General features: G+C 44.2%; 1 protein-coding gene across 5 annotated transcripts in view; it reads left to right on the top strand.

The window, feature by feature from the left end:
* Positions 1 to 22,050, top strand: part of LOC310867261 (radixin) — a 53,940-nt gene that overhangs the window by 3,573 nt on the left and 28,317 nt on the right. For all 5 annotated transcript variants that reach the window (XM_083777168.1, XM_083777166.1, XM_083777170.1 and 2 more), the window contains exon 2: positions 2,016 to 2,116. In XM_083777168.1, coding sequence (XP_083633294.1) covers positions 2,105 to 2,116 — 12 coding nt within the window. In that variant the 5' untranslated portion in view covers positions 2,016 to 2,104. The remainder of the gene's footprint in view (positions 1 to 2,015; positions 2,117 to 22,050) is intronic.

Here is a 22,050-nt window from a genome sequence, read left to right on the forward strand (position 1 = left end):
TGCACCTAGAGGAGTTTCGGGGGGGGCTTTGCTTGAGGCACTGAGTGACTATGGTCTGCAGCAGTGGTTCTCTACCCTTTACTCTAGTCTAGTATACAGTGTTTACGCCGGACCTCATACATGTGATTTGACTTGTTTTTACACTCAAAGAGAGTTACATTAACATGCATGATTTTGCAGCAGCATCAGGCAGAGGCAGGGCAACCGTTTCTCCTTTTTATCTGTCTTCTATTGTGTTCTCAGACTGCAGACTGAGTACTGCAGGGAAGGGCTGAGCTCGCCTCATCTCAACTAAAAACACTGCACAGCGCAAAGGGGGTTTCAAATGTTTACGCGTCCTTCGTGTCCTTTTTCCATGTATTAGAGGAAGGTTTTAGATTATAAACATTCATGCATCCTTGCCAAAAAAAAACACTGCACAGCGCAAAGGGGGTTTCAAATGTTTGAGCGCATTAAACGTGTCCTTCTTCCATGTATTAGAGTAAAGGTTTTAGATTATAAACATTCATGCATCCTTGCCAGCCACAGTTTTGTCCAGTGGAATTGGCATGGCGTGTCAATAATCCATGGACTTATTAGGGTTATTGTGACAACCAATAAGCATATTATTTATCTACCCGACACACACCCCTCTCCCTCTGTAATTCCTTGTTCCCGCTGCGCTGTTTGCTATATTCTCTGTTGGGTTTAGAGAAGCTGGAAATCATCTTGTGTTTTTGGTTAGTAAGTACTGTAGATGTTGCTGGTTCAAATCAAAACACACTCGAGTCCTGTCATTTTCATTTCATCTGCAGTCTAAATGCACCCTCTGCGTTTTGGCGAGCGCTGAAACACAATTAAAGCTGTTGACAGGAGCTGGAGTAGCATTTCTGTGTGAGTGAGTGACTGTGTAAAAGTACGTTTCTCCTGGTTTCATGCAGATTTAATCAGAATGAGGATAATTTGTTGTCAGGTCAAAGTTATGACTAGTATAATGATAACAACAGATTTATTACACAGCACAATGAAAGCACTAACAATAGTTTCAAATGATTGTTCCTTCATATTTTAGCTATATATAAGTTCAGTTCTCTATGCCTCGTGCTTAATTCATATTCTATTTTATTTTGATCTCTGTTGGATGATGATGCACAGAAAATAGCAGATCTACAAACTTTACAATTTACAATTTAGGCATTTAGCAGACGCTCTTAATCCAGAGCGATTTACATTAAGCAAGAACAAAAGCATGGGAATACATCACATAAAAGCATTTATCATGAAACATGCGTAAGCTAAGAAAGTAACAGTGGAATATCTATATAATGAAACTATGCATATATACTACTATGCTATACATATGTACTATGGCGTGCTATGACTATATACAATGCAATTATAGTGCTGTCTACATAACATGCTATAAGTCTGTATCTAAGTCTACGGAAGTGCTATCTAAGGGGGTAGGGTAAGTGCTATGGGCCATGATGGAGTCTGAAAAGGTGGGTTTTCAGACTACGGCGGAAGATTGGGAGTGATGCTGCAGTTCTGACTGCAATGGGAAGTGCATTCCACAGTTTTGGGGCCAGAAGGGAGAAGAGTCTGGGACGTGTGGAGCGTTGTCCCGGCGTTTTTAGTGAGGGTACAAACTCACAATGTGTCACGTTATCAGACTGATTCCAAGTGTCTGTGCCCCATCCATCCATCCATCCATCCATCCATCCATCCATCCATCCATCCAGACTTTATTAAACCCTTTGGAATCCAGAGGAGAGAAGGCTGACAGGGAAGGCAGGGAGGAGTGTTAACCTTTCAATAATGTGTTTAAACTGACCCTTTTAATTAGCTCTGCCGTTTATTTGCTTGTTTGTTTACGTTTATTTATCTTTCTCACTCCCTTCTTTCTCTGTCACTTTTTCCTCACCTCACTCACTCACTCACTCTCTCTCTCTGACTCTGTCTCTGTCTCTCTGTCTCATCTAGTCTTGGTTGTGTTTGTTTGCTGACGTCATTGTGTGTTTGTGTTGTTGTGTCAGGCTCTGGAGCCCAGGTGGGAGGCGGCGAGACGGACGACGACTTCTTTTTGGTTTCTCGCCAGCGGGGACTGGGCGGAGAGAGGAGGAAGATGCCCAAACCGGTGAGCTTTTACCAGCCTGGAAGTAGCTTAAAGCAGGGTGGTCTTCAACTTGTTTCAGGCAAAGGAGGACCCTTTAACTGAGAGGGAGATAAAGCAGGGACACTCTCCCCTCCCCCAATATATAATATAACTTTTTTGTGGAAAAAGGCTAGCTTCCATATATCTTGAGAAGAGGCTTTCAAAGCTAGCTCACCATATTGAGCTGATTGTCTCATCAATGGCTGTATGCTGTTGAAGAGATTTGAATGTGACGCTTTCACATGTTTTTCTTTTAGTGACTGTGGTTTGCTGCAGCACACAGATTCATTTGACAGCACTATCATCAAGTGTTGAATACATTGAAATGTTTTGTTTGCAAATTATCTTTGCTAATAATATGTTGGATTCATATTCATATTTCTCACACAAGGTTTTTGGCAGTGAGCATTCTGACCCCGTGCTTTATCGTGATCATTGAGGCAGATTTATGAGATATAGAGAGTGGCCCTATATTTATTGTTAAAAAAAAAAAGAAATTTCAACACATGCACTGTGTATGCACGCACATGGCTTGCCATAGACTTTCACTGTGGGAGCGATCGCGTCAAACTGGACACCTAAGTGCGTTTTGCCACCCTGCCTATCCACCTTGGAGCAACAGTGGGTCAGGACGTACATGTATAGCAGCCATTTGAGAATCTGAAGGTTCCCAGTTCAATCCCTGTTGGTGTCAAAGGGCCGTCGGTGTATGAATGGGTCAGTGTACAGACACATCCAAGTGGCAATAATGAGAGTGCAACTACAGAGCAGCGCCCTGTGGATTAGTCTATAGCGCCATGGATGACGACGCTGTTTAAATGAAATTCACCATGTACAGACAGTATCACCATTTACAGAATCTCTTGGTTCAAGGTTCAAGGGGTTGTGCTTTTGTGTTACGTCTTGTCACTTGTGCACAAGACCTGTACATTGTTCAACTTCCTTCAGGCAGCAGCATATGTTATAATAATAATAACACTGAATGAAACTAATTTTATTTTATTTTAAGGCCGATATTAGGGTTCAAGCAATCTGAGAACCCCATCGGCAAATAACGGGAAAACAGCGACCCAGTCTGTCTTGAGAGACGAGGGTTCAATCGGTTAATTCATAGCCCCCAGGGTTGGGGCTATAGCTCTTCAGCCAGCCAGGGCTGAATACCTGCGTACAATTGATGACGTTTCACAAACAATATGTGGAGCAAACGCATGTCAGCAACGTAGAACCGCACCCATTGTTCACAGGCTCAGAGCATCGGATTAGCTAGGACAGGTACAGTCAGTCCACGGCTCAGAGTTCGCTCAACAATGCCTCCTTTATGTTTGGCAGATTTCAAAAGTACTCCAGGGATCGCAGTTTACTGTGTCATTGTACTTTTGTAGAATAGAATTCTACCATCAAGATTCAATGAATACTGCAATCCACAGGCTGGTGGCCTTGTCTATAGCTGTGGTTGTTGCACACAATGGTGGCTCAAAATGCCCAGGCAAATTCTATGTTTATTGACATTCTGGTGTAGTGTAAATACACACACACACACACACACACACACACACACACACACACACACACACACACACACACACACACACACACACACACACACACACACACAGATACAGAGAGAGAGAGAGAGACATACGGACTCTATAGAGCAATTTAACACTTATTTTAACAAAAACATATAGCCTACTTTTCATGGTGTAGATTGGAGTCTCAGAGATAGAAATCGTATCAGATGGGGGTCCTGGGACCGAATGCATAGAAAACTGTGAAAAAGATTATAGAATCACTGTCCTATGCCCTATAGCAGCTGTAAGGACTGAATGTCTGCCCAATGTCCAGACTAGACAGACAGTATTTTGTACGGAATTGTTTGTTTGCTTGTATTATTGTTTCCACCAGGCCGAAGGCATGGGGAGAGAGTATGTTTTGCACTCCATCCGTGTGTGTGTGTGTGTGTGTGTGTGATTGTGTCCGTCTGTTAACAGCTAATCTCCGGCACCGTTAACCTGGTCGCTGCCAACCAGTATGTCCAGGCTAGACAGACAGCTTGGTGTGTGTGTGTGTGTGTGTGTGTGTGTGCGGAGGATGAAATGAAGGAGAGGGAGAGTAATACACATAGTAAAGACACCACACACAAAGAGGAAGAGAGACACATAGAGAGAGAGATGGACACATGTACATGTTGTTACTCTTTTCTTACCCGTTGGTCAGTCTTTGTTCAACAAAGTCCACACCCACAGCACCAGAGGTAGTTCAACAAACCATTTGCAACCAATCCTGCAAACTTTGGAAGCCAATCTTAGCCAATCTGGATGGAATATGGAAAATCGGACAGATTTTTGTTGATCACATGACTATAGAGATTGGTGGAGGGGACGGAGGGAGCTGGGAGATGGAGACTCAGTGATGGGGGTGAAGAAAGACAAAAAACAGTAAAGGAACACAGAGGAAGGAAAGATCATTTAGAGAAGGAAGAAAAAACAAGAATGAAAACCTCTTTGTGTGTACAATAGCACGCACACAGAGGATGTCCCCCCCCCCAGGACATCCACTCCGGCTGCAATGGCTTCATATTGCCGCTGACATTTGGACAATTATCCCTTTGATCACAGCGAGTGGAGCGAGATAGCATTAGCTCTGTGAGTGTTGTTGCTTTTAAAGTCACTTTGGATTACACGGGTGATGCTAAGTGGGCCCTTCGGGCACAGTCAGTTACACTTGATGAGCATTTTACCTAGCCTGTCTGTGTAGGGTGCATGTGTTTGGTCCGACTAGTCATTGGTCCGAAAAACGACAACCCACCTCTCAAACCCTAACCTAACCATAACCGCAAGCACGGGAGCATGTGGAACCAATGCTCCGTCGGACCATAGTATGCCTCCCGTCTGTGTAAGCAGTCAGCCAGCTAGCCTCCACTAGCCTGTTGCTTATTTATTTCACACAAAAGAAACGGAACAGGGGATTATATGAAGCTGAGCACTGAGCAGTTGTGCAGGTGAGGCAAGTAAACCCACAGGAGCTTTAAAATAGTCTGTGTGTTAGTTAGGGAGCCAATGAGGTCTTCTGTTGACTTGAAAAGGGAATACAGAGGCTAGACTATTAGCCTCAGGCAGGCCATTAGATATGTGAATTTGGTCCAAGACCCTAACCCTCCCCAAGGCCATGTTTTAATGGTGTGGGTGTGTGTGTGTGTGTGTGTGTGTGTGTGTGTGTGTGTGTGTGTGTGTGCGTGTGTTTGTCAGTGTGTGTGTGTGTGTGCGTGTGCGTGCGTGCGTGCGTGCGTGCGCAGTGCGCACATGGTCCCCTGGTATTCGCTGCTGTCTTGTTCTTCAAAGGGGGTCTCTTGTACACAGGGCGATGTCTGTCATGCGGGTAACCAGCGTAGGAATGTGGATGAACAACTAGTGGACGGTCTGATTCATCAAAGGGGATGTTGGACAAGATTATTATTAGTTTAGCCTTGTATTTATATTATATTCATACAATCTTATTGTTGGGAAGGGAGAACATAAGGTGGAATATGAATGGTAGCCTATACGTTATGGCTCTTTGAAAGGTATGACCAATACATAGAGACATGAAGTAGATGAACAACTAATGGATGACCATTTGTTTTACGTAGGCTACATACTGTATAGTTATCAGCATATTGTATATTCTTAATTTCATAATATGTATGTTTGCATGTGGAGCTGGACATGCCTTTTGCACTCGGTTATGCACTCCATGCCGGCAATAACAACAACAAAGGGAGGGAATCTCCCTCCTGTTGAGCAGAGTGAAGAAAAGGGGGATGGGATGGAAAGGCCAAAGAGACCATTCCCCAAACACCAAACTGCCCCTAGGTGTGTGAATCTTATTTGAGAATCCTTTAAAAGAAGTATTGATTCCCCATACATTTTGCTGTGCGTGCATGCGTGCACGTGTTTGTGTGCGACTATGTACAGGTGTGTGTGTGTGTGTGTGCATGAGTGTGTACAGTATGTGGATGTCGGTGTGTGTTTAAACACTTAAGCTCTATCTACTTCGTCGTATGGCAACTAGCGAATATAGCCGTTGTATATGCATCGGGACGAGTTGTGAGCTTGTTGACCACTATTCGCTTTTTGCGTGTGGCCAAAATATGGTTGCCAGGACAGGATAAATGTGGTTAATTGCCTATATGCCACATAGACAATGTATGTGGGGATACTGTCCATTCATACCTGTGTGTGTGTGTGTGTGAGCCTCTGGTGTGACTGTGACATGCGGTGGGCCACGATGCATTATTGATGGATTGTTGCGTTTTGCACATGTCGCCCCCCTCCTGCTGCGTCCCCGGTGGCCATGGGACGCACGCCCGTGCTAAAGGCTTTAAATATTTCAGGGGAGCGTTTTCATTAATATAATGGGAATTATCCAAGTCACTACATCTAATGAGAGGCGGGGTGTGAAGTCCGATAACCAGCATCCTCTCCTCTATCTCCTCTCCTCCACCTCTCTCGCTTTCCCATAATTCTCTCTCTCTCTAATGTTTGTTGATTCTCTCTCTCCCTTTCTGCAGGCTGTTATGTCCTCTCTCCTTTGCTCCCTCTCTGTCTTTGTTCCTCGTTCACCTAAAGATTCCCACGCCGCGGGGCGAGGGGGATAGATTCAACATAAAGCCTAATTATGCTCTCTCAAGGGACGGCGTCCCTGCCTGGACCCAAAATAGCTGATCTACAAGTTCTGCGAGATCGTGTTGCAATGGTCGTTGTGACCTTGTAGATTGGCTGTATTCATTTCCTATTCCCTCCTTGGAGGAATGTGTGTGTTTGAAAATGTACAAGCTGGTGAAGAGTTTAAAGCTGTAATCCGTATACTATAGAACTAGTACTTATGAGCCTCAGGCAGTACTACTTATCGACCAGTAGGCATCCTACCCGACATCATGGAACCACTGCAGATGTACAGTACTAGATATATTGTATTAACATAGGCTACTCTATGGTCAATGATGGACTGCATTTTATATAGCGTCTTTGTGTATTTTACACCCTTTCACACACACACACACACACACACACACGCACACACACACACACATGCACACACACTCACAACCCATATACATAAATATGGTGTTTATTAACGAATATAAATATTTTATTTTATTTATTAAAATAAGATCCAGATTGCAGCTTTTAAGTCAAACTCCCCTCCACCCATAGCGATGTTGTAAATGGAAGGTGAATGATTGAGTGATGAACACCAGTGGGCCGTGGTCAGAGACGAAGAGTTCTTATAATTGCAGGGAAATCTCTTCTTGGTGGTGGTTTCATTGTGAACAAGTGAGCAACAGGGTGAAGTAGGTGTTAGCATTATGTTATGCTTTAGCTATTAAAAATAGCAGATCTACATGCTCGAAGAACGACTGGCATAGAAACATAGCTTTTTCAGAAAACTCTCAGGATGTAGAAGACATTTTTAGAATCTGATCTCAGGTCAAAAATGGATTAAAAGCCACCAGATTAGCATTTGAATGCCCCCCCCCCGCCTCCGGACAGTTAAGAGTCAGGACAAAAGAGGTGTTACAAATTCTTCATGGGGGCTCGAGCCCCGCAGCCCCCATAGAGATGGTTGTGTGTACTTAGATCTGTAGCGGTGTGTCACGCAACCAAGTATATCTCAAGCTTAACAAGACATCACGATGATGGAGTGACTGTGGGGACTGTGAGAGAGGAGGTGGGGGGGAAGACAGGAGAGAGCGTAACGGAGACACCAGGGCTGATTCATTGTGACCGATTCAGAGGACTGACGGGAGCGTAGCGCGACCACAGAGACCGCTACAGGTTAGCGTAGCGTGGTTAGCGCTGGAACATTACTAGGGCAGCGTTTCATAAGCCACGGGTCATCTCTGGAAATGGGTCGCAAGCCTGTTTCTAGTCAATTATTTAATTTATTTTTATTAGCTTTTAATTTGTTTTTATTTCTTCTCTTTTCTGTTTTATTGTACAAAGTGCAGCAGAGAGCGACAGGAAGGACAGGGCAGAGGGGCGAAGGGCATGCAACACCGGGCAGAGACAGTTGCAAACCCATGGAACTAATTGATTATGAATAATAATCGATTTTATTACAATAATTGATTTTCTAAAATAGTGAAAATGCAATACATATCCCAATACATACTTTGTAAAAACCAACAAAAAAGTGTCTTATGACAAAAAAAAGTAATACAGTATTTTCAATTAGTTATTTTCAAAACATTTAGTTCCACTTGTGGCAGGTTCTAAAGATGGCGATGTCAGTCCATCAGTCCATGGAATTCACTATGCACCCTCATGCTCCCTGAAGGATGCGCCCTGACCCTACTTATCTCGGTGACCCCATGACCTTTCCTCTAGTGCCACCGTGAGACCTAAATGTCCACTTGCACACAAGTCATAAAAAAAAGGAATTGAACAGATTAGAAACTTGTCGAGTATATCTTTGCAGCCTGGAGGATGAGCCTTAATGATTTAAATAAACCCATCATCTTTCCTCTAGTGTAGTGCAACCGTCGGGCCACGAAGGTGTTTGTCTGTTGTTGGACAAGGTAAACATGAGGCTTAATCAAGGCATGATAGACACAGAAGTATGGTTTAATAAGCTGGGGTTTGGGGAATGATCCACTTCCTTCTGGTCATGGCCTGAACCTAGGCTGGACCAGTACTGCTACTGAAAGTGTCTTAAGTGAACCTAGGCTGGACCAGTACTGCTACTGAAAGTGTCTTAAGTGAACCTAGGCTGGACCAGTACTGCTACTGAAAGTGTCTTAAGTGTCTTCTGGTCATGGCCTGAACCTAGGCTGGACCAGTACTGCTACTGAAAGTGTCTTAAGTGCAGCAAAGCATAGTTAATTCCACCCCAACGCCCTAAAGTGAGTCACATTGATGCTGTGCAAATTATGTTTACATTCCCGGGTCATGAATACCGTGCTGTGATTGATCCAAAAAAGACAGCGTCCAGGTGAAGTACACAGAACGGATATCCCGGCCTATAGACATTTTACGTCTGTAGTTCTTTTCCAGGCTTTTCTCCTCATGAGATGAGATACTGAGGTTAGCCTGACATCAGCGAACGGAGTAGAGTGAAAGAACAGAACAGAAATGAGGAGAGAGAGAGAGAGAGAGAAGATCACATAATGTCACATCACAGCTGGGACACACAGGGACACATGAGGACACAGAAGAGCGGGGAGAGAGGGAGAGGGAGAGGGAGAGGGAGAGGGAGAGGGAGAGGGAGAGGGAGAGGGAGAGGGAGAGGGAGAGGGAGAGGGAGAGGGAGAGGGAGAGGGAGAGGGAGAGGGAGAGAGGGAGGGAGGGAGGGAGGGAGAGGGAGAGGGAGAGGGAGAGGGAGAGAGAGAGAGAGAGAGAGAGAGAGAGAGAGAGAGAGAGAGAGAGAGAAGAGGAGTGGGGATGGAGAGAGAGGGGGTGAGCTGTAGGTGACGAGGGGTAAAGCTGTGTTGTCTGGCTCTGGTCTTTGCCTCTAAAGCTTCCGTTGCGTTAACCAGCTTAGCCACAAACAGCTGTGCTTTTAATTACGGTTGTCTGAACCACACATGCACCCACGCGCGTGACACAAACACACGTGGACAGTTCATGGACACACACAACCACATGTAGCAGGTGGGCTGTAGCGGGTGCTTTATACTGTACGCCATGCTACTATAAAGCTGTCAGTACTTGTTATGAATAACATCAAGGCAGACAATACTGATAAACAAACGCAGAGCTAAACTGAACCAGGCACACACACACACACACACACACACACACACACACACACACGCGCGCTACATGTTGTTATGGTTGGTGACAGCTCACTGCACGCAGCTTTGGCTACTGCCAGTGTAAAGCTGGCACTGATAATACTTAGTTGCATGCTGGTGTCGCACAACTACACTACAAGCTCACAGCGGGTCGCGCTGCAACACATTGTGAGCTTGTAGATCAGCTATTCGTGGTGACACTGGCGATGCACAACTAAGCAGAAATGAGGCCTAACACAAATAGAGCCACGTTTTGTTGGTGAAGAATTCATGGCACAGGCTATTTTCAAAAGAGAGTGAGTGCCCTGTCCATTTCTCTTTGTGTTTTCCTTCATGCAGACAATCAAAGAGCTGAGACAGGTGGGCGGGTAAAGCGACAGGAGGTAGGATTCAATCTGAGGGTGACACTGGCTATTTCCTGTGAATGCCCCTCAAAATTACCCCACAATTGAGATTCAGGAGAATACCGTCGCTGTTGGGAGAAAGCCTTGTAGCCTTACTGTATGTACAAAATGCTGTGGTTGTTAATCCATTTTGACCTGAGATCAGATTCTAAAAATGTCTTCTACATCCTGACAGTTTTCTGAAAAAGCTATGTTTCTATGTCAGTCGTTCTTCGATTTTTCAAAAATAGCAGACCTACAAGCTCGTAGAGTGGCACGCTATGAGCTTGTAGATCTGCTATTTTTCAATAGCTGAAGCATAACATAGTGCTAACACCAAAAGGGGTTCCCGCCCCGGAATGGGTTAATAACAATACGCACCCAGTACTGTATGATAATGACTTGCATTTGCTCAATAGCTCCTTAGAAATCAGGCAGAAGTGAAAGACCGGCACTTCAATATGTATGAGGTTTCATCTGCAATTAGGTTGACGTCAGTAGTAGAGCTTAACATTACCTACTTGACCAACAAGCTACATTGTGCAAAAATAATGGAACTTAGTGTTACCCAGTACATTATGGTCATTGAATGAGTCACTTTACTTGTCATTTATCAACCCTTCTATGATTTGCCCTTGCCCACAGTTTCAGTCCAATGGCAATAGTTTCGATATTCCACCTTTACGGGTAGAATATCCGTACTACATGATAATGACTTGCATTTGCACAATAGCTCCTTAGAAATCAGGCAGAAGTGAAAGACCGGCACTTCAATATGTATTATGAGGTTTCATCTGCAATTAGGTTGACGTCAGTAGTAGAGCTTAACATTGCCTACTTGACCAACAAGCTACATTGTGCAAAAATAATGGAACTTAGTGTTACCCAGTACATTATGGTCATTGAATGAGTCACTGGGATTGCTTAGTGCGGTTTCTTAGCCTGTTCCTTTGTAGTAGCTGCCATTAGGGTTTTTGGTATTATTTTAAGATGCTTTGTGGTTGTAGTCAATGGATTTGAGGCAGTCAGTGAGGTTTAGCTCGGAATACTTTGTTGGAGGAGTCCATTGCCTTGTTTCCATTACGTGGCCAAACATGGCTCGCAACACCTACTCATTATGCTGTATGTAATATGGGATTTCCCCCCAAACTGAACTGGTTTGATTATTTTCACATCCCGCCGACATTGGAGATGACTGACATGGCTTGCGTTTCAAATAAACCAGTAGTAAATGTGATCCCCTTTGACCCCTTATAACCATCAGTCAGAGTTAAAAGCACACTGCCTGTTCTGTTAAAATGTTATTTTGGCCTAGATGACTAGAAGTTCCCCATGAGAAAAGCAGAGAAGTCCTTTATTTTCTCCTGCCTATAGAGCAGTTTCTTCTTTGAATATAAAATGTGCATGAATTCTGGTCCATCTGTACCCGACCATTTGTCCCTGTATGTAGTTTGTGTAATCTGATGTCTGCTTATAGTGAATAAAGTCCTAGATGCAGTACATAACATGGAGGTACTGTACATTGATGATGAAACTTTATTGACAGCCGTAGCCAGTAGAAGACAAACAACAATTAAAAAACATACAAAACAGTTACAAATAAATACATTGGTTCATAAAACTCTAAAAACTCTCTTGTAAAAAAATAAGAAAATCTATAAGAGGCACTCGTACCAATGTTTCCACATCAGGGAGCGGTATCTAACAGTGCTAAACCTAGGATTAGTCAACACCTTAATCACATTATTAAGTGAGCCATCAAGTCTACTTTTAAAGCTGAACATGAGGTTTCTTAAGAGAGCCTGGAAGGTGGTTAGACCAGAGTCGCAGAAGAGCTGACTAGCACTGCCACCCCTAGGCTTCTAGGTGAATGAATGGAAAACGTGCCAACGCAAATTGAATAACAAAACTTGATGAATATATCATGTCAGTCATCAATAACATATCGATTAGCATTACAGGCAGCAAAACCAAAAGTACAGCTTTTGGTTTAGTATAGCTATAGCTTACCCAGCTGTAGCGGTAAGACTCTGGGTTTACACTAGGCTAAGGCTACTGTATGTGGTTTAACAGTTGCTGATTAGACGCTATCAGTGGGAAGACATCTTGCTGCCTGACTACACACATACACACACACGCACACGCGCACGCACGCACATGCACGCGCGCACACACGAGCACACACACACACACACACACACACTCCGGAACAAGGCTGATGTAATCTCTTTTTGAGTTCATAAATTAGCCCACAAACCGAAACAATCCCTGGTGCAGCAGCCTATATGGGCAGAAACTCATTGAAGTGTTTTGTTTACTCCTTTAGCTGTTGTTTAGTTCACTGATTTATACTGTTTTGTTAAAATAATCCCATCCTATTCTGGGCTTTACTGCGTGTGAAGTCGGGTATTGCATATTCTTCATTATACTCAAACTAGAGTGGTTTATTTTTTAGGTCAAGGACGTTCAGGTTTATTTGTCATATGTATAAATACAATGTATAAAATACGTGCTTAAATTATCAATAAAATGCTCTCAGAAAACGTACCCTAATGCCAGTGTTTATTAATAACCAAAGAGAGGAAGGAGATCATTGAATGACGTCAGAGAACCTTTGTTGGGCTCATTGAAATGCATCTGATTTGACTGTTTTCCACTCTGAAGCCGGACTCGCACTACATCGGGGTGATTTAGGTCAGAAACCTAGCATTTACAGTAGCTCCCACTTCCTCTAATATATATATATAGAGATATTCCACCGTTACGTTCTTAGTTTACTCATGTTTCATGATAACTACTTTTTATGTACAGTATGTGATGCATTGCCATGCTTTTTGTTCTTGCTTATTGTAAATTGCTCTGGATTAAGAGCGTCTGCTAAATGCCTAAATTGTAATGGCAGGCAGAACAAACGATTGTTGGTTTCCTCAATAACTGTTATATTGACTTCTGTTCTATTAACTATTGACTCATGTTTCGTTTATCTACTCTTGTGTCGTTTTACTCTTAGAACATCTAGGAAAACAGAAAACAGAGCACACAGACAACAACAACCCGATGCTAACACAAAATACTCAAAAGTCCCAAACATAAAACTGTTCCATAAATCACACTTAAATGACTCCCAATATATAATCTAACTAAAATTAACTCAAAGACTGAAATCAGTCATCACACAGTGTGGCAATTATAAAGTACAAATCAAGACCAGACCAAGAGTATGTTGTGTGAGTGCCTGGAAGAGAGAGAGACAGAGACAGAGACAGACAGTGTGATACAGACACAGACAGGGAGACACAAACAGAGGACAGACAGACAGACACAGAGACAGACAGAGACACAAACAGAGGAGAGACAGACAGACACAGAGACACAAACAGAGGAGAGACAGACAGACACAGAGACACAAACAGAGGAGAGACAGACAGACACAGAGACACAAACAGAGGAGAGACAGACAGACACAGAGACACAAACAGAGGAGAGACAGACAGACACAGAGACACTAACAGAGGAGAGACAGAAGGTGAGACAGAGACTGACAAAGAGACTGACAGAGTGAGAGAGAGACAGAAACAGAGGACACAGAGAGCCAGAGAGTGAGTATCTCGTCGGTACATGTCTCCTGTATAATTCCAGAGCTGTTAAACTACGCTGCACTTTATGGCTGAAGTGGACATTTCCGGTCAAGACGATTTAACTCACTCTATCTACACCATATAGTGTTAAGGCCTATAACTGGAGCCCACAACGGTCCAGTTGAGTGAAATGAAGGGCCAGGATTTCGCTGTGTACCTTCATGTCTCTGTAATGCCGGGGTGTTAATCCCTCCACACGTGTGACCTCGGGGCATTTTTGAAAATTGCGTTGAATTCTTCCATGAGGTCGTTGTCATGGCAACGCTATCTGGACACCTGGACTGAGACAGACGAGCATGCATCTGTGCATGAATGCATACATGCACCTTCATACACACACATACACTCTACACACACGCAGATACACATTACACTCTCATACACATACACAAAGAGGGAAAATATGCCAGCTGCCACGATGTGAACTCAGCCGTGGCATATTATGTATGTTGCTCTTAAAGCCACCATGCATCTGTGTTCCTGGGGGTCTTTGAGGGGGCTCCTTGGGGGGGGGGGGACCCCATCCTTTTACAGATTCTACAGAGATGTCTCTGGAGATGATAATAATGCAACCCCTCGCATGTGTGCGTCTGTCGTGTGTGTCTGTGTGTGTGTGTGTGTGTGTGTGTGTGTGTGTCCGCCCGCCCTTTACCATGTGCACTTGGTCTACTCTACACTCTACATCTTCTGGGTCAGTTGATGTGTTTGACTGTCCTTTCCACTCGGGTGTTTTGATTGGTGCCTCCCATCATGCAGTCAGACTCATGTATCTTTTGTCATCATCCTTGCCTTTGTCTCCTCCTGCTCACCCCCCCCCCCCCCCATAGTCTGTGTCTGTCTCTTTTGCGGTATTTCTCTCTCTCTCTCTCTCCCCCCTCCTCTGTCTGCCTCCCCATCTCACTCTTCTCCTCTCCTTTGTTTGTCAAAGCACCGGAGGCTACAGCCTATACAGCTCAATATGTTGCTCAGAAGGAACAAAGATTGAGCACCCATGTTCAAGATCGATCCCCCCCCCCCCCCCCCACACACACACACACACACACACAAAAGCACACGTGTGTAGCAGTGTACGTTCAGAGCGTCAGCATGAAGACTGAAAGCCTAATATCTCCCCCTTTTATGTTTGTTTTCGTCAACTAAAACTTAAGACGAAAAATGTTCGTCGACTACCTTTTTTCACTGACGAAAACTAAATGAAAACTATGCTATGATGACTAAAACTAAATATACTGACAACTCCGTCAACAAATAAAAACTAGACTAAAATGTTAGGAAGGGACTAGTGGACAAGAGATCCAGTATAATTCATTTTACACTTGGTTTGCATTGCGTGTAAAATCAGCCAGTACGACAGCATCAAGGCCCGCCAAAATACATTTTAGTCGACTAAATCAACTGTAGATTTAGTCGACTAAAACTAGACTAACACTAAGACATTCCAGGTGACTACAATGTGACTAAAACTAAATGAAAACTATTCAAGAGACTATGACTAAAACTAAAATCCAAATTTGCTGCCAAAAACAACACTGGTTATCAGAATCTTCTTTAAATCTATCCTGAATTTGACAGGGCGCTCGTGGAGTGAGGCTAATAAGGGCCTAAGGCACGGGAAATATGGTCACGCTTTGTTGTGCTTGTGAGGAATTCTGGACTAACTTAACTGCAATCGCCTGACCAATGACTGGTCAATGCCAAAATATATATATGGCATTGCAGTAGTCTCTAGCCTATAGGGAGAAAGGCATGAATTAGAGTTTCAAGTTGCTTGACAGGAAGATAAGCGTTTACCTTGGCAACTAAACATAGCTTAACCAATTCTGACCTGAGATCAGATTCATACGAGGTTTCCGCCGGACACACACTGGTCTGATGAACCCATTCTGACCTGAGATCAGATTCTAAAAATGTCAGTCGCTCTTCGATTTTTCAAAAATAGCAGACCTACAAGCTCGTATCGCGCCACTCGGTGGCGCGATATGAGCTTGTAGATCTGCTATTTTTAAATAGCTAAAGCATAACATGATGCTGACACCAAAATGGGTGCCCGGTCAGAATGGGTTAAAAAGCCGGTCTTGATGACTGAAGCTATTTGTTTATCACATTTAAAGGAGCTCTCGAGGATTACACCAAGGGTTTTTCAGGTCATGTTTCACCACGGTCATGTGTGTGTGTGCCCTAGCCTAGTCACTCCCCTTGATTGATGCTTGCAATCTGACACAAAATGTGTTATTAGTGACTCTGTCTTTCTCTCTCCTCCCGTCTGTCTGTCTGTCTGTCTGTCTGTCTGTCTGTCTGTCTGTCTGTCTGTCTGTCTGTCTGTCTGTCTGTCTGTCTGTCTGTCTGTCTGTCTGTCTGTCTGTCTGTGTCTGTCTGTCTGTCTGTCTGTCTGTCTGTCTGAGTGTCTGTCTGTCTGTCTGTCTGTCTGTCTGTCAAAGTTAATTCAACACCAAGGATGTTACTGGTTATACTGTACAGAGGTTATATGAGGAGTGTGTGTGTGTGTGTGTGTGTGTGTGTGTGTGTGTGTGTGTGTGTGTGTGTGTGTGTGTGTGTGTGTGTGTGTGTGTGTGTGTGTGTGTGTGTGTGTGTGTGTGTGTGTGTGTGTGTGTGTGTGTGTGTGTGTGTGTGTGTGCGTGCGTGCATGCGTGTGCGAGCACGTCACAGTGACTGGCTATGGTTGCATAATGTAGCACAGGACTCCAGCGCAGCAGCTAACGTATTACACATTCAGAGTAATGGGACAGGAAGTGGATGCGTGCATGCACACACACACACACACACACACACACACACACACACACACACGCAGCACGCTTATGGACAACAGACTTGGAATCAATTAATGTACACTTAATTACACTTTGCTGTTGCCCTTTAAACACTTTAACCATTTAACTATAAACAAAATGAAACATAGTCATTACAGTAGGTGCACCAGGTCAAATAGCCACTGGAAATAATTGGAGTGGTTCTCAAACCTTTTAATTTCAACAAGTATGTGAGAATATAAATGTGAAATATGTATAGGAATTGGCCAATTGGAAGTGTGCCAGTGTACCATAGCTCCGCTGTCTACCTTACCGCTGACCATTTGGACATCAATGTCTTGACCTTCCAAGAAGCCGTTTCCATTCATCTCAGTGTAGTACTAGTAATGCATTGCAAATCAACTTGTTGAGACTTTAAACTTGAAACTGAGATACAGTGGGTCGTGTGGGATTTTATTTACAGTTGGTCGTGTGTGGAGGGACAGCACTACAGACTGTGCCCCGAAAAGCTTGTTTTATGAATACAATTGAGACGTCCATGACTTCATCCTGGGCGATGTGAATATTAGCTGTAGAAGCAGATCATTTTATCCACTTAACCCATTCTGAACAGGCACCCATTTTGGTGTCAGCATCATGTTATGCTTTAGCTATTGAAAAAAATAGCAGACCTACAAGACCTACAAGCTCATATCGCGCCACCGAGTGGCGCGATATGAGCTTGTAGGTCTTTATCAGACCAGTGTGTGTCCAGTGGAAACCTCGTATGAATCTGATCTCAGGTCAGAATGGGTTAAACCGTGTGCTTATAGTCAGCCGGAGTCCCCCAAGGCTCTATAACAGGCTGGCTCCATTTTTCGTTTTTGGTCTACACTAAATGATATATTCGCCCGCAGAACAGAGACGCTCTGCTGCATCAGTCTTTCACTGCTACACTGCTTTCTGTTGAGACTGCAGAACCAGATCACTGCCTGTTCAGTTCAAGGAGCATTCACTTTTAGTTAGTGTGTGGGTTTAGCTACCCCCACCCCCCCCCCCATCCCCAACACACACGCACACCACACACACACTGCACTGCTCCTCTCTGCTCTCCTCTCCTCTCTCCCCAGTTTTATAGTACAATAGTTTTATAGTGTGAAGTGAATAATTCAAAATGATGCAGCAAACTATCTCTATCTATACTGTACACTGTGTACAGTATCAGTAACATCCATTCTGTTCAGTCAATAACTCATTCATTCGTAACAGTATTCATTCAATTCTTCATGCACCCATTTAAACATTTACTTTCCTTTATTCATTTTAACCACATGACGTGAACCCTAGGCAGCCCTGTTCTGGGCCTGCAATAATAGGCATTCTGAGAACATTTGCCTAAAAAAGACGATCTACAAAGCTTGTAGATCAGCTATTTGGGGAAAAGGAGGGGCACAAGTAATGTACATTGTACACAGTACCTTGCGAATTAAACAATGGTTGAGAACCACTAGTACTAGTTGGACTTACATATTCTGAAGAAAACCTGGAGACATTATCATGGTGTGCAAAAAATAAAATAAAAAAATTGCCACGGACAAGACCAAGTCTTTGCCACATATACGGACATATTGATGAACCTGGCCCTGGGACAGACCCCTGGGGACCCCGGTCAAAGTATATGGTTTTTTTATGTGGTCTATCCAGCCACTCTCTCCTCTCTCCATTAAAGGAACAGCAGTGTCTATTTGTGGTGGTAAAAGCACTCTGCAGGGTCCTGTAGACACAGATAGCCTGTGGACCCCTAGGGGAGAGAGAGAACAGAGAGAGCACTGATGCACGTTTCCCAGCCTGAGAGCAGAGAAGCAGTATAGGAGAAAAAAACATCTAAATCACAGTCAAAAAGAGAGAGATGACTCATTCTGCTCTCTTTCCGAGGGCGTCATTTGGTCCTTGTGTGGTGATGATCGTTATTGTCTTTTCTCACATGAAGGTCCTGAGGCATCCTCCGTGCTGCAGTTTTTCCTCGTTGGGACATTCTCGTGGTCTCTCGTCGCCTCTCCCGCCCCTCCCGCCCCCCTCAACTATCTTGCTGTCCCCCTCTCGGCCCCCGCGCTTTGTTTATTGTCTCCCCCGCCTCGCCAGTCTTTCTTACAGATCAATTATTTGAACCCTCAGAGTTCAAGTATCACTCAGGGTGTTTCTGTCCAGTTTGACTAGATAACAACAAGTCTGATTGTTAGTTCAGCATTGTTCTGTGGTTGTTATAATTAGCATTTAGCAGATACCATAAGGTCATAAGAAGATCCACTCTCAACTGAGTACTGTAATACAGTGGCTCTGATGTTCCACAAACTGTGCTCTCGACAGTTCCTGACTGTAAATGGTAAATGGTGCATTTATATAGCGCCTTTATCCAAGGCGCTTTACAGAGATTGTGCATTACATTCACCCATTCACACACACATTCATACACCGATGGCAGCGGAAACCATGCAAGGCACCAACTAGCACATCAGGAGCAATTAGGGGTTCAGTGTCTTGCTCAAGGACACTTCGACAGTAACTCTGGGGGAGCCCGGGTTCGAACTGGCAACCTTACGGTTACCATCCAGGCACTCTACCCCTGAGCCACCGCTGCCCACAGGAGGCTGTGAGGAGGAGTGTACCCTGCGTTTGGTTCCGACATCCTACTGTCATGAGTCCGACACCCTGCCCAAAACCCAACCCTAAACCTAACCCCACAGGAAGCCACGGGTTAGTTTTAACCTGTTTTAACACCTGCCGCTCATGTCGGGAGCCATGGGTGAGTTTTAACCCGCAGCACGTGTTAGTTAACTTATAACTGGTATAGTGAATGTCAGGAGCGACGGTGTTGTTCAACTGATGCCTGTCGGACTGTTAGGGCCGATTCATACTCCTATTTTACCGCTGTTTCGGCGCTGTAGTGCCGAAATGATTTCGGCTCGTCAGAAATTTTCAGTAGCACCGAAGAGCCGACTTTAGGACGGTACCCGCCCCCCCGAACCTCAAATGACGTCAAATTGTAGGCTCTACAGCGCCGAACCGACTTTTATTCGGCTCTAAAATAGGAGTATGAATCGGCCCTTAGTATGAGGCCAAGTATATGCTACACTAACCAATGTATGCACAACTCGGACGGCGTTGAGACGGCTCAAGCTAACTTTGCAACGTTCGAACACTGCAGCGCGGTCGCTTTAGCTCGCTCGGCGGTGTCTCTCATGGCTCAAGTTTGCTTGAGACGGCGTGCCTCCATCGCGGTCTAGTAGCGGAGCGCTCCCTAAACCCACTGACGTCACTCACTGCATGGTGAAAGTATTGGGAGGAAAAGACACTTAGTGTCTGAGCTACTTATTTCTGTCTGAGCCCTGAGTTGTTTTTGTTTTTCTTGAAAGGCTTTTAAAGCACATCATCAGTTCCCTCATTGGAAGAGCGGTGGTTTGTCATCAGCACTCAAATCACTGTGAAGTGCAGAGCCACAGTAGATCTGGGCTATAACGAGTAACCTGGTCCTTAAAAAGCACGAGCGTCTGCCGTCTGGTGGTTTGTGGAACACCAGAACCACTTCATGCCGTCTTCATTCTTCGCAGCATTGCACACTCGGTTGAGCAAAGTGTGTCTTTCACTTTTCATGTTTGTTTCTGTTGCCTTAAAATGTCATTCTGAGTGGCATTGAAACATGTCTGTAAAAGTCTTGCATGTAGCTGTTATATCAGCAGGCACCCTGCTCTTGTCTGTGAAAGGCTTACAGTGTACATGACTACAGTCATGTACACTGTAAAATGCATAGTGCTGTCAAAGTTAACTACCATCAACACTGAGGATATTACTGTGGAAAAAGACCTGCATCCTTTTACGGGGACCCCTGCTTTACACATTGGTGATGTGTGTGTTCTGGTGGAACGTATTATGGCCTTGGGATATAACTGTCAACTTATTGTCCTTGTCTGGGCCATGTCCATAAACTTGTGCTCAGGGGTCTGCAATTGGGTGGATTGCAAAAAACAAATGCAAAAAAGCTGGCTAAATACTGTTCTGTCTCAGCTACTATGGGCAGTCTGTAGAAGGCGTTGTTTCATTTATCCCTAGGTGGCTTAAAAAACCCAAAACAAACATCCTGTCTAGTAGTGTCAAGTAATAGTATGGCAACAATGTGCTATGTATATATATATTTTTTTTTTCTTCTTTTCCCTCTGTTTTCTTTTTTTATATATATATATTTTTATCCCACGATTTTGTAACCCATTTTTCACCCCTGTGTCAATCATCTAATGTGATCCTGGGCTCTACACACCCTCCACCAGCCTAGTCCCCATATATGGGGGACAAGGGGAGAGCAACGGACTTCAACTCATGCTTCCTTCATGCCTGAGTGTCCAAGTTGCTCCTTTACACTCTTTTCCCTCTGTGTGTTAAGCATGTGCAGCAGCTATATCTGGTTGGACCATATAATGTATAACCTAATTCTGATCAATGTTTGGGTCTATTGTATTACGCCTCTTGTGCAGATCCAAATAAAATAATTAAAATGTGTGTGAGAACAGTGAGATCATATAATATGTGTGAAGAGTATTTATAGAATGCTGATAGGAAGACGCATGCACGCACGCGCACACACACACACACACACACACACACACACACACACACACACACACACACACTGGAGCTGGCAGGCATGGAGTGTGTGTTCTACCCGTAAGGAAGGAGGCGGCTCGGCTCCAATGGGTCACGCTGGGTTACTTACAGACAAAATATGATTCCGCTCACACTCTTTATTGTGAAATGTTAATGTAACTCAATATACATTATAAATGGAGCCGTCTGTGTTCCTTTCACGTGTTCTTTTCTTGTTCCCTCCGGGGAAAATGGCAGATCTACAAGCTCACATTGTGACGCATTGTGGGCTTGTAGATTGGCTATTTTCAAATGCCAGAGAAATGTAGGGCTGACTCTCTCTCTGACTCTGTCTCTCTCTCTGACTCTGACTCTCTCTCTGACTCTGTCTCTCTCTCTGACTCTGTCTCTCTCTCTGACTCTGTCTCTCTCTCTGACTCTGTCTCTCTCTCTCTGACTCTGACTCTCTCTGACTCTGTCTCTCTCTCTCTGACTCTGTCTCTCTCTCTGACTCGATCTGTCTCTCTGACTCTGTCTCTCTCTCTGACTCTGTCTGACTCTGTCTCTCTCTCTATGACTCTGTCTCTCTCTCTGACTCGATCTGTCTCTCTGACTCTGTCTCTCTCTCTGACTCTGTCTGACTCTGTCTCTCTCTCTATGACTCTGTCTCTCTCTCTGACTCAATCTGTCTCTCTGACTCTGTCTCTCTCTCTGACTCTGTCTCTCTCTCTGACTC

This window comes from Protomyctophum parallelum, assembly GCF_964188405.1.
Source record: "Protomyctophum parallelum genome assembly, chromosome: 11".
Classification (NCBI taxonomy): Eukaryota; Metazoa; Chordata; class Actinopteri; order Myctophiformes; family Myctophidae; genus Protomyctophum; species Protomyctophum parallelum.